General features: G+C 39.8%; 1 protein-coding gene across 2 annotated transcripts in view; it reads right to left on the minus strand.

The window, feature by feature from the left end:
• The window catches only part of FAM241A (family with sequence similarity 241 member A), a 41918-nt gene extending 27225 nt beyond the window's left edge, over nucleotides 1–14693 (minus strand). The window contains exon 1 of one of the 2 annotated variants that reach the window (XM_014463700.2): nucleotides 14239–14693. Coding sequence is in view for 1 of the 2 variants with exons in the window: in XM_014463701.2 (XP_014319187.1) it covers nucleotides 6651–6662 (12 nt within the window). In the remaining variant the exon portion in view is untranslated. Of the gene's footprint in view, nucleotides 1–6650; nucleotides 6800–14238 lie in introns of those variants that run through there. The other variant, XM_014463701.2, reaches the window with a different exon arrangement.
• Nucleotides 14694–16165: the final 1472 nt, after the last annotated feature.

Here is a 16165-nt window from a genome sequence, read left to right on the forward strand (position 1 = left end):
TGACTATAATTAGTTGTTAAAGCAATTCATATTCAGTATAATACAAATGGAGAAAGAAAATATCTTCAGTATATAGCCAGATGGTTAGCACAACTGAATTCTAAAATTAGTAGCCAAGGATAGAATACACAAAGACTGATTTCCAAGAAGTTAATAATTTAAACTCCAAAGGAAAAATATTATCATCCAAATATGGCAGAATCATTATAGCCTTTTCATTATATTACTATTAAACTATGTATGCATACATGCTTAATAATGAAGAAATAAATTTGGTATTTTCTTCATATATTTATTATCAATTGTTTTACACAGTTGGTCATGCTAAATAGTTAATTCTCTATGAAGAAATCACTTCATTCTTGACCTTCTTTAAAATTAAAAACTTAAAAAAAAAAAAATTTAAAAACTTAAACTAAATGTGCTTCTACACTCCTGTGAAAATCTTGAATAGACAAAGTTGTCTCTGAAACCAATAACCATTCAACATATGGATTAAATATCCTAGAATGATATGAACAAGAAACTGGGATTTGTGTGCTAATAAGAAGTAGACATAGCTATGGAATTCTTGAAGCAGCAATACTTTGTTTTTTTTGGTAGTTCTTTTAGTATCAGGTTAATTTTAATTCTATAACTCATCAGAAAGAACTTCAAATAGAAATCAATCCTTGCTTTTCACATGCATGCAAGTCACATACACATTGAATGTATATATACAATATTACCATGAAAGGAGATTAGAATAGAGTTAATATTTTCTAGTAGCATGAGACATTGTAAAGTAAGAAATGGAGTACCCTCTATCCACAAATTAATCTACTTTGTGTGGTGATTTTTAGAAATTACCTTATTACTATAAAGAAATTAAGAATAAGCAAAAAATAAAAATATGGGGTGTCTCATGAAAAACAATGCATTTTTTAGAATACTATATAGCCTTCATGGCTTTTGAGTTATTTTGCAGGTCTGTAGAAAACTGATAGCAATTCAAAATAATTCTTATCTATCCACATGTAAACAAATTCTGTTCCAGGGAAGGTTACCTCCCCTGCCTATGGAGTCAGTAAGTTTCATGTCTATGTGTAAGTTCATTTCAACATTTTCTCCATATACTTTTTTTGTTTCTTTAATTTTTTTCTTTGAATCAGATGTAACACTTGCTGGGTCCCTCATTAATAATGAGTTAAATAAAATCCTTAATGCATGTTCATTTTACACGTAATAAGAGCTATAATATTACCTCTTTTTGCAAATAATCTCTATTATAAAAACCCCTTGGCCATGACCCCGTCACACCATAATGACCAAAGACTGGTCACCAGGAGGCTGCGTGCACTGGGAGGCACACGCAGTGGGGGAGTTCCGCGGTGGGGTCTGGGGTCCTGGGTCTCGCACAATTTCCCGCGGGTCTGGGTCTTCTGTGATTTCACACGCTGGGTCACTAGTCCTTTATAATCGCCATTATTAAAAATGGCTAATCTCAATTTTAACTTATGTTAGCTCTGGGTTTCATTTATTATCTTCCTATGTTCACTTCAAGAAAAGTTAAAAACAATATTGCAAATTTAGAGTAATTACGTAGATTAATAACAGTATTCCACGACCCTATGTTCATTAGCATTTCACCTTCTTGATATTATGGTGGTTTTTAAATACAATATATCAAGGAACACAATCCTTGCCTAAATTCTTACAAATGTCTTACAAGGTTCATTAGCTCAATGGCAACTAAAACCACTAGTTTCTTTGTTGTTGATTCTGATAATAGAATATGCTCCTATTATATACAAAGTCCTCTCTCTAATTTCTGTCATGATCATTTTTTGCCACATTGCTTCAGCAAAAACATCAATTGAGTTTTTACCAACAGTATCATTTGGATAGAAGTTTTTACAGGCTCTGTACTACCTCAGATATACCAAATTAATTGTTTGGAGCATAATGTGATCTCTACTTTCATGGAGATTATGGTTTAGTGTGAACCTGTGAAGGGGTGAATGAGAAGTGGCAGAGAATAAACACATTAACAAATAAATACTTTTAAATAGTGTGAGAGCTATAAGGAAAATAAAACAGAGTAGTGGAAAAGAGGAAGATTGTGGTGAGTTGGAGGTTTTTTCTATAGATTAGGCAGAGCTGGGATCTTGGAAAGCTAACAGTTAAGCTGATGATCTGATGCGCTGCATAGGGAAACTATGGGGAAGAAGTCCTGAGACAGAACTGAGCTGGCTTGCCTTGTGCAGTGACTGTGACTGTGATCCACAATTAGATATATTTTATTTCTGGACCCATGTAAACTAAAGTTCCATGGCATGACACTCATACCATCTGTGATACATTCGAACAGTTTCTATCCACAATCTGTTAAATTGATTTCATGCCCCAACACTAGCTTGGTGGTTAAGGACTCAGGCTTTAAGCATGGCTTTAAATCTGAACTCCACAATTTACTAGCTGTGATACTTCCAGTGTGTTATTTAACTTTGCTGTGCTATAGTTTTTACATCGTTAAAGTGGGGCAATATAGTATCTACTCATGAAGTTTGATATCAGATTTCCCTTCAGAAAGACTAAACCAATTTATACTTCTAACTTTAGTGTATTCTTATTTCATATACTGTTTCTCTAAACCCACACTATTCATCTTTTTAATCTTTAACAACTTGATAGGTGAATAATCATTCCTAATAGTTTTAATTAGCATTTTTAAATTTCTAGTGAGACTGACATGTTTTCCTGCTTATTGGATACTAAATGTAGTTGCAGTTTCACTTACAACACAATGTGCAAAAATATGTTAAATAAAAATTTATAATTATATACATCTTTACCCAACCATAGCATTATATATTACATAATTTATAACATGTTTACTATTACATTTAGAACTTGTTTGTCAATGCAAGTTATAGCATCCACTTATACTATTTCCCATTAAACTACATAGAACCAATAAAGAAAAAAAAGAACTTTTTGAGGAGATGAATAAAAAATCAATGAGAATATCAGCTAGTTCTTGAATTAGTCTTTGAAATTAGTATAAACCAAAAAACATTAAAATTTGTATTCATTTTCATTTTAACCAAAAGGATTCAATACTTTAAGTCATAGTTGCAAATATAGACAAATGAAACAACCAAGTATTCAAAAAGATACATATAATATCAGCCATATCTATTATTAAAAGAGTTGCCTATTGTAGTGGAAGAGTATGCCATCTATCTTGCCCAATAATAGACAAACATGTAAATTGACCATACCTTCGCTATGCTAACCAGCCAATCAGGAGAGTATGCAAATTAACCCAACAAAGATGGCGGTTAATTTGTATACGTAGGCTCCAAGTGGCGGAGCGAAGACTGAAGGCGAGCCAGAGCAGCGAAGACGGAAGACTGAAGGCGGCTCCGGCCGGAGCAGCGAATACGGAGGGTGGCTCCGGCCGGAGCGAAGGCCTGGGTCCCGGGTGCTGGAGGAAAACTGGTGCCGGCAGCCAGGAGAAGGGAAGGCCTATTGCATGAATCTCTTCGTGCAACAGGCCTCTAGTTTACACTAATAAAAGAGAAACATGGTAATTAGTGTACGACCGCTACCCTTTTCATTGGCTAATCAGTGAGTATATGCAAATTAACTGTCAGCCAAGATGGCGGCTAATTTGCATATGTCGGCTCCAAGCCACAGACTGAGGCTTTAGGCCTGGGTAAGGGAGGAGCCAGCCAGCGATCGTTGAGCCAGCGATGGTTGATGGCAGTGATGGCGGGGGGAACCGGGGTGGAGCCAGCCAGCGATCATAGATGGCGGCGGCGGAGGGGAGCTGGGGGTCCCCTGGCCCAGGCCTAACGCCTTGGCCAGAGGCTTTAGGCTTGGGCCTGGGAGGAGCCAGCCAGCGATCGTAGATGGCGGCAGCGGGCAGCTGGGGGTGCCCCGGCCCAGGCCTAAAACCTCGGCCTGAGGCTTTAGGCCTGGTCAGGGAGGAGCCAGCCAGCGATTGGCTGTGGCGGGAGCTGGGGGTGCCCCGGCCCAGGCCTAAAGCCTCGAGCAGAGGCTTTAGGCCTGGGCCGGGGAGGAGCCAGCCAGCGATTGTTGATGGCGGTGGAGGCGGGGAACCAGGGTGGAGCCAGCCAGCAATCGTTGATGGCAGCGGCGGGCAGCTGGGGGTGCCCCGGCCCAGGCCTAAAACCTCGGCCTGAGGCTTTAGGCCTGGGTCAGGGAGGAGCCAGCCAGGGATCGTTGATGGCCACGGTGGCTTGGAGCTGAGGGTGCCCTGGCCCAAGGCTAATGACTCGCCAGAGGCGTTAGGCCTGGGCAGGGGCCAAACCAGCAATTGGTGTGAACTACAGAGGAAACACCTTTTCTGACTGCTGATTGGTTAAGCTCCCTGTATGCCACTGGTAATATTCTTAGTAACTTGGGTAATAAGAGTCCAAAAAGTGATCTAGGGTTTTTTTTTACCACACTCCTGGAGAAAAAAATGAAGGTCTGCTGCTGGAGGGTTAAGAAATGTCATATCCTGTCCTAGCCAGTTTGGCTCAGTGGATAATGCCTCGGCCTGCCCAACGCAGATTCTGGGTTCAATTCTGACCAAGGGCATGTACCTAGGTTGCAGGTTCCTCCCTGGCTCCGGCCCAGGTCAGGGCTCATGCAGGAGGCAACCAATCAAAGTGTTCCTCTCACTTTGATGTTTCTCTCTGTCTTTCCCTTTCTCTTCCACATTCTCTAAAAATCAATGGAAACATATCCCCAGGTGAGGATAAAGAAAGAAAGAAATGTCATATCCTATGAAAGACACTTCTTGAAAATGCCTAAAGAAAGTTGTCATTTTTTCATGGTAAAGGGACTGGAGTCCGTGTTGATGAAAACACCTTGGTGGCTGCGGTGACTGGCAGTGGCTGCAGCAGCGGGGTGATGGGGCTGGTGCCTTCCCCTGATCAACCCGGTCGACTCCCACAAAGGGAGGCCAGACTGTGGCTTAGGCCCGCTCCCCAAGGGGAGCAGGGAGCAGGTAGTAGGACATCCCCTAGGGCTCCCAGTATGTGATAGGGGGCAAGCTGGGCTGAGGGAACCCCCTCCCCAGTGCACAAATTTTTGTGCACCGGGCCCCTAGTATATATATAAAAGCCTAAGCGATTGTCCGACCATTCACCTGGCAGCTATGAGGGACAATGACCACCAGGGGGCAGATGCTTCGACCAGTAGAGGAGGGAGCTTGATTCCTCGTGGAATAGGCCTTGGGTTAGGTTGCTCCTGGGGCACTGTCGGCCTTGAATCTGCTTCACCCTCACCCAGGACCCAGAGAGGAGGGAGGAGGGAGCCTGATTCTTCACAGAATCAGCCGTGGGTTAGGTTGCTGCTGGGGAGAGGGTGGGAAGAGATTAACCAAAGATCTTATATGCATACTAGAGGCCTGGTGCACGGATCTGTGCACTGGTGGGGTCCCTCAGCCTGGCCTTTAGGGATCGGGCAGGAACTGGCTCTCCGACATCCCCTGAGGGGTCCTGGATTGCAAGAGGATGCAGGCAAGGCTGAGGGACCCCACCTGTGCACAAACCGGGCCTCTAGTTTATAATTATACCAGAAGCCCAATGCCCCAAATTCTTGCACGGGTAGGGTCCCTAGGCCTGGCTGGTGATCAGGGTCGATGGGGGGGCTTCTGGCAGCCGGCCAGGGCCTTTCTTCCCTGGCTGCCCGCCAGGGCCTTCCTTTGTTCCATGCTTCCCCCTAGTGGTCAGTACACGTCATAGGAAGCGACCGAACTCCCAGTCTCCGGTTGAATTCCTGAGAGGACACTTTGTATATCAGCCTTTTATATATATAGATACTTGAACAATATACTACTTGTTTTTAAGAAATGAAGCCTCTGGTGACATTTTCGAGTGCCTCGGATATGCAGGGCAGTACTGCAATCCCCCTTATCTGAGGAAGATTATGTGCCATGACCCCCAATGGATACCAGAAATCAGGGATAGTACCTTATGTACACCATGTTTTTTCCCTATACATTCATACCTGTTATAAAGTTTAATTTATAAATTAGATGCAGTAAGAGATGAACAATAACTAATAATAAAATAATTAAACAATATACTATAATAAAAGTTAGGTGAATATGATCTTCTCTCAAAGTAACTTATTGTACTATATTCACTCTTTTTTCTGTGATGTGACATGATACAATGCCTATGTGATGAGATGAACTGAGGTGAATGACTTGGGCATTGTGACAAAGTGTTAGACTACGTATAAGGGAAACTTGAACACCAGCACTGTGATACCTTGACAGTGGATCTGATGTCCCAGATAGCTACTACATGACTAATGGCAGGTAGTTTGTACAGTGTGGAGACGCTGGTCAAAGGGATGACTTATGTCCCGGGCAGGAAGGAAGGAAGACTTTGAGCTATTTCATACTACTACTCACAACAATGCGCAACTTAAAACCTATGAATTGTTTATTTCTGGAATTTTCCATTTAATATTTTTGGACTACACTCGACTGAAGATAACTGAAACCATGGATAAGGGGGAACTACTGTATGCTACCTAATAGCTTGTCTATTGCAAGTAGCCAATTCAAACATCTTTCCCGAAAAATAACTCTCCTCAATTCTTAACTTCTAGCAGTGACAACAGCCTCTTTTGTACGTAATTACCTCTGAAATCATGGAATAGGGAACTCTGATGGCAATCAGTCTGATGAAATTTGCCAGTCACGAAAAATCAAACTTAAATTCCCTGCCTCTGTAGATGATCTGCATGTATCTAAGTAAAATTTTGATCAAGAGAATAAAAAACAAAAATAAATTTATTTCACATTAACTGGAAGAGGGAATAAAAAATGTGAAACACAGTTGTTAGAGAAAAATTATATCAAAGGTAGAAGTAAAAAATCACAAATGAATTGAATTTTCTTAATATGTGTTTACATATTAAGTATTAATAATTTTATCCTTCATTTTCCAAAAAGTTCAAAACATATTCACCGTGATTTTTCTTTGCTCAGAATTTTGATAAGCTATAGTTGTTGCCATAAGAGAATAGCAACAACAAATAAAGCCAATCACTTCTTTCTATGCCAAGATAAGGCATAGCTGCCAATGAGGTTAAATGGAAAAAAACACTGGATATGGGAAAAGATTAGATCAGAGGAGAGAAAGTATCTTTTGTTTCAAGTTTATTAGAAATTCAATTTCTCTGCTCAAATAAAACTAATCCTTGACTGTCTTATCAATTCCCTTAAACACACACACACACACACACACACACACACACACACACACCACTTAATGAACCAAAACATGACTAGTTGGGACTCAAGGTTTTTGAAGATACCAATATGTGGCTGCTACTGCAAGATAAGATTGTAACTACAGAGAAGACAGAAACTAAAGACACTGTGGCAAAGGCTTAAAGAAGACTTGAATAAGGATATAGAGTTTCTCCTTAGGCCTCTTAGGGCAAAGCTAATGTCATGGTAAATTAGTTTTCCCTTTAACATTGCTTTCACACTTATTTTGAACAAGAAATTAAAAAATAAATGGAACAGAGTGTGGGTATTCTTTTTCCTAGCAAGGATCAGTGATCTACAATAAAAAAATCAACTGAAAACCTACACAAAAAGCAACATAATGTAGGCTGGTAGGTTAATTTTTAATTTTTTTAAATCCTCACTTGAGGATATGTTTTTATTTTTTTAATTTATTTTGAGAGAGAGAAACATCGATTGGTTCCTCCTATATGAGCCCCAACCAGGATCAAACCTGCAACCTATAAATGTGCCCCGAATGGGTATTGAACCCACAACCTTTTAGTGTATGGGGCAATGCTCCAACCAACTGAGCCACCTGGCCAAGGCAGATTAAATTTTTTTAGATAAATATAAAATACGTATCATATAATTTTTAGATTAGGAAATCTTAATGTATTTTTCAGTAAATAAATATTTATTCTTGAAATATGGAAATTACATATATTAAAATTATGGAAAAAAAGGGGGTTCAAATGGAAAACAACCTCACAGAATGATCTGATCATAAATTCCTAACTGGGAAGGTCATGCCCCAGGCATATAACTTCTTTATTTTTGCCTAAAGCAAGCCCTGTCCATTGTTTTTGTGCATCTAGGTTATCACACCTTTGGAATACCCACTTTCAGATCCCTCCTTCTAATACATGACCACCTTTTTAGACCCCTCCTTCTAAAGCAATGGTCACCCAAAGAGAGAACCTGTAATCCAATCCATGTGTGAACACACAAGAGTTTAGCTATTCTGTAATTTGATCCCTACCTTTCTCCCATCTTCATGTTTTACATTTCCTCCTTAATCTCAAATGCATAAAAGAAACTGCAAACTTTTTCTCAGCAGCATTTTTTTTTTCCTGTTGAGATCTTGCTTCTAAGGTATATTCTCTGTTTGGCTCAAATAAGTTACTATAAAAATTCTCTACCAGTCTGGATAGTCTTACATCTACAAAATTCAGTACTGTCATGTGGTTGGTTGATAGGAATAAGAAGGGAACCAGGGGAAAAGATATACTTTTCTGTGTATAAGGTGCCCTCATGTATAAGACACCCCCCACTTTTCCAACCCAAAATTAAGAAATCAATATTTTAAACATTTTGCTGGTTTTCCTCTTAAGGCCTTCTTCCTTTTTGGCATCTTAAGGAGTTGTTCTTCCTGTTTTCTCCACTGTCTGATCATATACTCAGTGGGAGGAGGTCCAAATTGTCTCTCTGCAGCTCTGTTTCCATGTTCTTTTGCTTAGCTGATGACATTCAGTTTGAATTTTGCAGAGTAAGATAATTGCTTATCAGTATTTAGCTTTTTATTTTTTGACAGCTTTATGGGCTCAGAACACTCCGGTCCCTGTTGCATCTGCACACTCTCCACCTCCACCTCCAATCATGGCATCAGCTGACATTGTAACAATAAGGCTCGTGATTGGAGGAAGCCTGTTTGACAAGGTATGGTCTAATGATTTTGGAAAAAAATAGCGTCTTATCCATGGAAAAATACGGTAGATCTCTAATATTCATTGAGAGCCTACTATATGTTGGTATTTTATATACAAAATGTCACTGAATTCACATAAGAACTTTGAAAAGTGAGTAACATTATACCTATTACAATGATAACATTCTCTAAGGCAGTGATTTTTAACTGGTATGACACAAGAATTTTTAAAATATGCAATACCTGACTATTTAACCAGGGGCACTGATCTCTTTTACCTTAGATTGTCAAATGAAAAAATGACAGCAGCCAACACAACAATAGCTGTCTGGTGTGAATGAATCAAAATCATACCTATTTTTTTTTTTTGACAAATGGGCCAAAAATTTTTTTTGTTGTTGGTCGCAGAATTTTAGTAATTAGTTTACATGTGCCATGAGATGAAAAACGTTGAAAATTGCTGCTCAAAGGGATTAAGTAATTAGTATGACAAGGCTAATAAAGTAGTAAAGCCAGGATTCAAACTTGAAAATGTCATACTCCATCACCTTTTTTATTGTTCCATAATTCTCTACTTCTTCAGGGGAGAGGATGTAGTGGGGAGGAGATGTATGGGGGAAAAAGAGAAAGTGGCTGAGAAGAATAAAAGACAAAGAGAGAAAGAGACACTCAATAGAGAGAAAACGGAGATGAGTAGCAAGAAAGGGGCGGAAAAGTTTTGAGAGAGAGAGAGAGAGAGAGAGAGAAAGAGAGCGAGCGAGCGCAAAATAGAGAAAGTTGCATGTGAGGAGCTGCTAGAAGAAGGGATGCAAAAACAGATCAGTTGGGAGACTACCTCTTTGGAATGTAGACTTCAAGAAAATACACAATTTTTACATATGTATTGGAATATCTATTAGCAGAGGAATTATTCTTGACAAATGAAAGCACTACAACCCTAGTACATTTTGAACAGGGTTTCCCAACTTCGGCACTATTAACATTTTGAGTTAGATCATGCTTTGTTGAAGGGAATGTTGTGTGCATTATAGGATGTTTAGCAGTATCCCTAGGCCCTACCTATTAGATGCCAGTGCCACCCCAGCAGTCTTAACAATCAAGAACCTCTTCAGACATTGCCAAATGTCCCCTATGAGCTAAATTGCCCCAGTTAAGAACCACTGATATAATGATTAAAAAATGAACAAAAAATGCCTACCATATGCAAAATTACTCTCAGTTACTATAGTGACTGCACATCCTTGAGAACAATATGAGATTAAGTTTAGGGCCGAATTCATCTAAACTCATAGCTCTTGTTACAGTATTGCTTGCAAGCTGCATTAAAAGGATGTGTATCTAGTTTTGAACTACACATTCTAAGGGAGGGCAGGAGATTTGTCAGTGACTGTTTACCCATCATGTAGGAGAGCTCTTTCTATATATGAAAAAACACTGGCTTTGGAGCTTGGAGACCTGCATTCTGGTCTGCTTTAGTACCACTTAGTTGTAGAACCTAGAACAAATCTATATATCTCTATGTCTATCTCTCTACCTCTATCTCTATCTTTATCTCTATCTCTATATCTCTACCTCTATTTCTATCTCTATATCTATATCATTTATATATATATATCATTACAGAGAGTACGATGAACACAGTGGTTTGTCTTGCTTGTCCTCTAGTCCTTTGCCACTCAGTGTTGGGAGCTTGTTAGAGATGCAAAATCTAAGGCCTCACCCCAGATCAATGAAATCACAATCTGCATTTAACAAGAGATGATTTGTATGCAAATTAAAGCTGAGGAGAACTGTTCTATTCCACCATCGCTTTCTAACTGCAGAGTCTGCAAAACCTAAGAGGGGCATTTTTCAGGTTTCTTTCAGCTAGAGTTCTGGTTGAAAATTGGGTCCAAAAGCTAATTTACATGCTAATTATGTGTTAGGAGCTGCTGTAAGCACTTTACATATATTATTAACTCATGTAATTCTCCCAACAATCCTGATGTTCATACAACTATGAGTCCATCTATATAGATGAAGAAATTGAAGGATGAAAAGTTAACTTGCTTAAATATCTATGAGCCAGCATTGATCTGAGTTCCAGGCATTGTAAAAAGCAAAAAAAAAAAAAAAAAAAAACAACAAAAAAACAGAAATGAAGCACTACCATTTTAAAAGAAGCAAAATCAACCTTGCTTATACACTGGATGATTATATACCTAGAAGATACAAAAAGTCAAATCTAAGAGCTAATAGTATTTATTAATTAAAAAATTCAGAAAGGTAGCTAGTTAAAAACTATATAAGAACCAATAGCTAGAAACCAAGAGCAAAATAATAATGTGGAAAAAAAATCCCTTTCATAATACCAACAAAAATATAAAAGTTTAATACAGACTTTAGTACTCATAATTATTTTAAAGGATTGTAAAGCCAGGGAGAAAGTGGGTTATTCAATGATTAGGAAAAAAAATAGAAGATTAGCTCCATACCTCACATTATACATTAACCATTCTAAAATGATTATATGCATAGGTAAAAAAAAAAAACACCCATAAACACACACATACAGAGAGAGAGAAGAAGGAGAGAGAGAGAGAGGGGCCAAAGAGCCGCATGTGGCTCGCAAGCCGCAGTTTGCCAACCACGGCTCTAAACAAATATTTATAGATAACTTGTATATATGTGGAGAGAGTACTGTGTTTATATGTGAGTGTGGGTGATGTGTATGAAATTACCAAAAAAATTCCTTTAGCTAATAAAAGTGTATTGGAATTCTAAATCCAAAACATCATAAACAAAGTTATCAAGTAAACAGCAAACAGAAAAAATTATTTATAATCAATGTGAAATAAGGGATAAATATAATGCCAAAAGGAAAATGGTCAAAGAATATTACTGGTGTGGCTCAGTGGTTGAGTATCGACCTATACACCAACAGGTCACTGGTTTGATTCCCAATCAGTGCATGTGCCCAGGTTGTGGGCTCTATCCCCTGGGGGAGGGGGTAAAGGGGGAGAAGAGAGGAGGGGATGTGGGAGGGCATGTGGGAGGCGTTTCTCATCAATGTTTCTCTCTCTCTCTCTTCCTCTCCCTTCCTCTGTCTCTAAAATCAATAAAAACATATTAAAAAAAGAAATACAAAAGTTTATATATATGAAATACAAATGTGTGTATACACACACAGGGGTGGGCAAAAGTAGGTTTACAGTTGTGAGTTGTCTTATTATTGTATTTTTTTTTGTATTTATCTTTTTCTATATAAACTGTAATCCTACTTATGCCCATCCCTGTACATGGTTTAGAAAATCTCTACAGCAATGTCTTACAACAGTAAGATAATTTTTGCCTAGGAAATTGGCCAAGATTAATTTATAAATTATATTGTTCTTTGCTGGCATGGATGGTTTCCAATCAGCACTGGAATATACCAATGATAGAAGTATACATTGCTGTAACCTTTCTTGAATGCAATGCTTTAGGATGTTTTGAAAGGATTCAGAGTTTGACTCATTGACCTAGTTCTTTCACTTCTAGGAATCTATTCCAAAGTAGAACTGTGAGGATTTACAAGCAAAGACTTTCATGACAGCATTATTTATAAAAGGAAATTTAAAGCAACGTCAGTGTGCTGTATTGGAGGAGTAAACTATTAGGCAGCCCTAGATATAACTTTTAAAAACAATTTTTGATAACATGGAAAAAATGACAAAATATGACAAGATACCAAATTCAAATATTACATTAAAACATGTTAAAAACATATCCCTGTGTATATATACACATATGCACATACATAAAAATATATTAATGCAGTAGTACCAAATTTTTATATTTTACAACAAAATATTCCTCAGTGTGGGATTTCAAATGCTTTTGTTTTCTTCTTTAGATCTTTCTATATTTCTACATTTTCTGAAGTACACATTACTTTGCTAATCATAAAGACCTTAAGGCTAAAGATCAATCTAAGGATCATGGGGCCTCTCTAAGCTTTAGGTAAGCAAGGCTGTGAACTGCTGCTTCTAAGTGGATGCCACTCACATTACAGACGTCTAATAAACGGACCAGAGAAGGTTAGCCTTCCAGCTGTGCAACAGGGCAGAGACTCTTGTACAACAAGGCCCTCATGGTTGTAAACATATTTAGATCATCTCTCATGCACACAATTACCAACACACATGTAGGGTAACTGTGCCCTGCCTTCAGTTCCTTGGGCATTTTGCCTCTCTCCCTAGCTTACTTCTCTGAGAGGCCTGACTCCTACTTCATCTAGAGACTTGGCCCATTCTTTAAGTCCTTCTTTCCTAGGATACTTGATTTTAATCAGGCTTCCTTTGTCAACCATCCTACCTGGAAAGACCTAGGCCAAAAGGGCACAGGAACCTTAGTTTTCTCTCAGATGGAGTGGCATCTAATGACAAATTGTAAAAAACCGAGGCTGACAATATCTCAGTTATTAAAACACCTATATTAATACCAACATTTCGGTATTACATGAAGTAAACACCAAAACACATAGACACTTTGAGCTGGTATCATAATAACCTTGAGCCAAAGATTTGTGTAGTCAAATCTGATGCAAGAGCCTTCCAGGTTGAGGGAAGGTTATGAGCCTTTCAGAAAAAAAGAGGAAAGAAAAATCAGTGAAGGAAAGGATGTATGTAGAGGAGCCTTCAGCCTGGGGAAGAAATCCACTTCATCAACTTATCAGATAAGAGCAAAACTCTGTGAAGGGGCTGACAAAAATCACTGCAGATCCGGAGGAGCAGAAGGCAGGTGCCTTCCGGAGCTACTGCGGTAAAGAGCACCCCAGCATAGCCCTGACCCAGATATAAAGGAGCTGCCACTACTGCAGCCAGTTCTCTCCCAGTATCCACGGGCCACAAAGACTCTGGGATGCCAAGTGATTGAGCTAAGCAGAAAGGACAGGAAGAAAACCATCTCTGCCTCATTTCCAGCTAATTAGTTGTGATTCTGTTTCTGTTTATATCATTGTTTCTATGGAAAAGTTCATTTAAATTCTAAATAACTAGTTTACAAACCAAGTTTTCAAAAATATTCCATCTGTAATGTAAAGTCAGTGTGTCCTTAAAAACACACACATCATCTCCCTAAAGAAAAGCTAAATGAAACAACTCCATAGGGTATGTTTATAGTTGTTAATTTCATTTCTCTTTCCTTCATATATCTTCATATCTGTAGCTACCTCTATCATTAATGCAAGGCAGTGCATACAAAATTTTAAATTTCATTTACAGGAGCTAAAATAAAGCTAGAAAATAAGCCTTTGTAATAATATTACCAAAAGATGATTGATCACAAAAGCTTGCTCCTTGCACCAATGGGTTGGGTTGAACCAGGTTTGTTGTTGTATATTTTTGACTTCTTGGTACGAAATTCTTCTTTGGTGCTGATAGAGGAGGAAATGCACAGCTCAGGCATTATTTTCAATTACTGTGTGTGTAGGCTTAGAGTACAGAAATCAATCCTGTGATAAAAATAACATTTTCGAAGGAGTACAGGAAAATGAATTTCCATGACATGCAACGGAAGCAGGAGGTATGCAAAGTGATATGTTTTCTAGAATATATGTTTCATTCTTTTGTTTCATGCTTTTTCTTTGTACCTTAAGCAGCTCTCGCAAGACCAGAGCAACTGATAATCCACAAAAGCTTACATAAAGTATTTTATTTTTATTTATCTTTTTATTGATTTCAGAGAGAGGAAGGGAGAGGAAGGGAAAGACAGAAACATCAATGATGAGAGAGAATCATTGATCAGCTAACCCCTACTGGGGATCGAGCCAGCAACCCAGGCATGTGCCTGACCCGGGATCAAACACGTGACACCTCCTGGTTCATAGGCTGACGCTCAATCACTGAGCCACACCGCCTGTCTAAATGAGTATTTTACAATGCTCTCTACAACCATGGGTATAAAACCTTGACCTATAGCTCAAATGCACACAAACCCCTACTCCCCACTCCTCCTCCCTGCCTTCCTGTTGCCCTTTCTTCACGTTTCCAGCTCAACAACGAAGGTAAGAGGAAACTAAGCCCTTTAGCTACTGAGTTATGGTGCAATTAAGGGGGAAAACTACCAGGGAGAGACTGGCTACCAATGCTTTGCTTCAGTCACCATCTCTTATCCTATCTAATAAAGAGGGAATATGCTAATTGACCTTCACAACATTGCAAAGATGGCAGCACCCAGTCCCCTCAGCCCCCCCCTCCCCACCAGGGCCGACCAAGGCACAGGCAAGCCTTGGATGGCGGCTGCCCAGCTGCTGCCCAAGGCTCAGGTAACCAGGGCCGGCAGAGGCTTGCGCTACTGGCAGTGGCAGCAGCAGAGGTGTGATGGGGTGTCGCCTTCCCCTGGTCGCCAGGTCCCCTCCCGCCCCTGAGGGCTCCCAGACTGTGAGAGGGGGCAGGCCGGGCTGAGGGACCCCCCTCCAGTGCATGAGTTTTCATGCATTGGGCCTCTAGTATTGTCATAAGATGAAAACTTACACTTCCATATGGTGAGCAAGCCTAATGCTAAGACATATCCTGTGTGTGCCACGCACTGTTATTCCTGTGTCCTGAGTAAAATATCGGCACACTAGAAGTTATACTTAATCTCTTAGTGTATTTAGTGATAGTGGAGTTTGCGAAACGTTACAGCAAGGACAGATGGAGGAGGAAAATGAGAGACAGGTGTGGATTCTCCCAACAGCACAGGCTGTAGTAAAGGCAAGTCATGATTTGAATTCCTGTTCCTTAATGCGATTCTGAAAGTTGGCTTATTTCTCCTATTTTTGAACGTCTAATCGTATTTGCTGGTGAAAATTCATCCCACGTGTACTTCAATTTCTCGGATTAAATTCCTGGCCACATGTTGACCATATCTGATGTGCTATAATGCCTTTGGTAACCGTTGGAAGCCAATTTCCCGATTCTTTTACTTTTAAAATGAAGTTTAGCTCTTGTGCGCACGGGAAGGATTGCTCTCGGGAAGTCCCTGTCAAGACCTGGATGGCAGTATCGCTGACACCGGGAGCTGGGGAGACACCCGCCCACACCCACACCTCCCGCCACGCTAGGTGCGCCCGCCGCCAGGATGGGGGGGGGGGGGGGGGTGCGGCCCCCAAAACCAGAGCAGGGGACGGACTTGCCCCGAGTTGAAAAGAAGTGTTTAAGGGAGGCTTCGGGGGGGTGGCCACTGAAAGGGCACCCCACGGAACAGGACCG

This window comes from Myotis lucifugus, unplaced genomic scaffold (assembly GCF_000147115.1).
Source record: "Myotis lucifugus unplaced genomic scaffold, Myoluc2.0 scaffold_217, whole genome shotgun sequence".
Lineage (NCBI taxonomy): Eukaryota > Metazoa > Chordata > Mammalia > Chiroptera > Vespertilionidae > Myotis > Myotis lucifugus.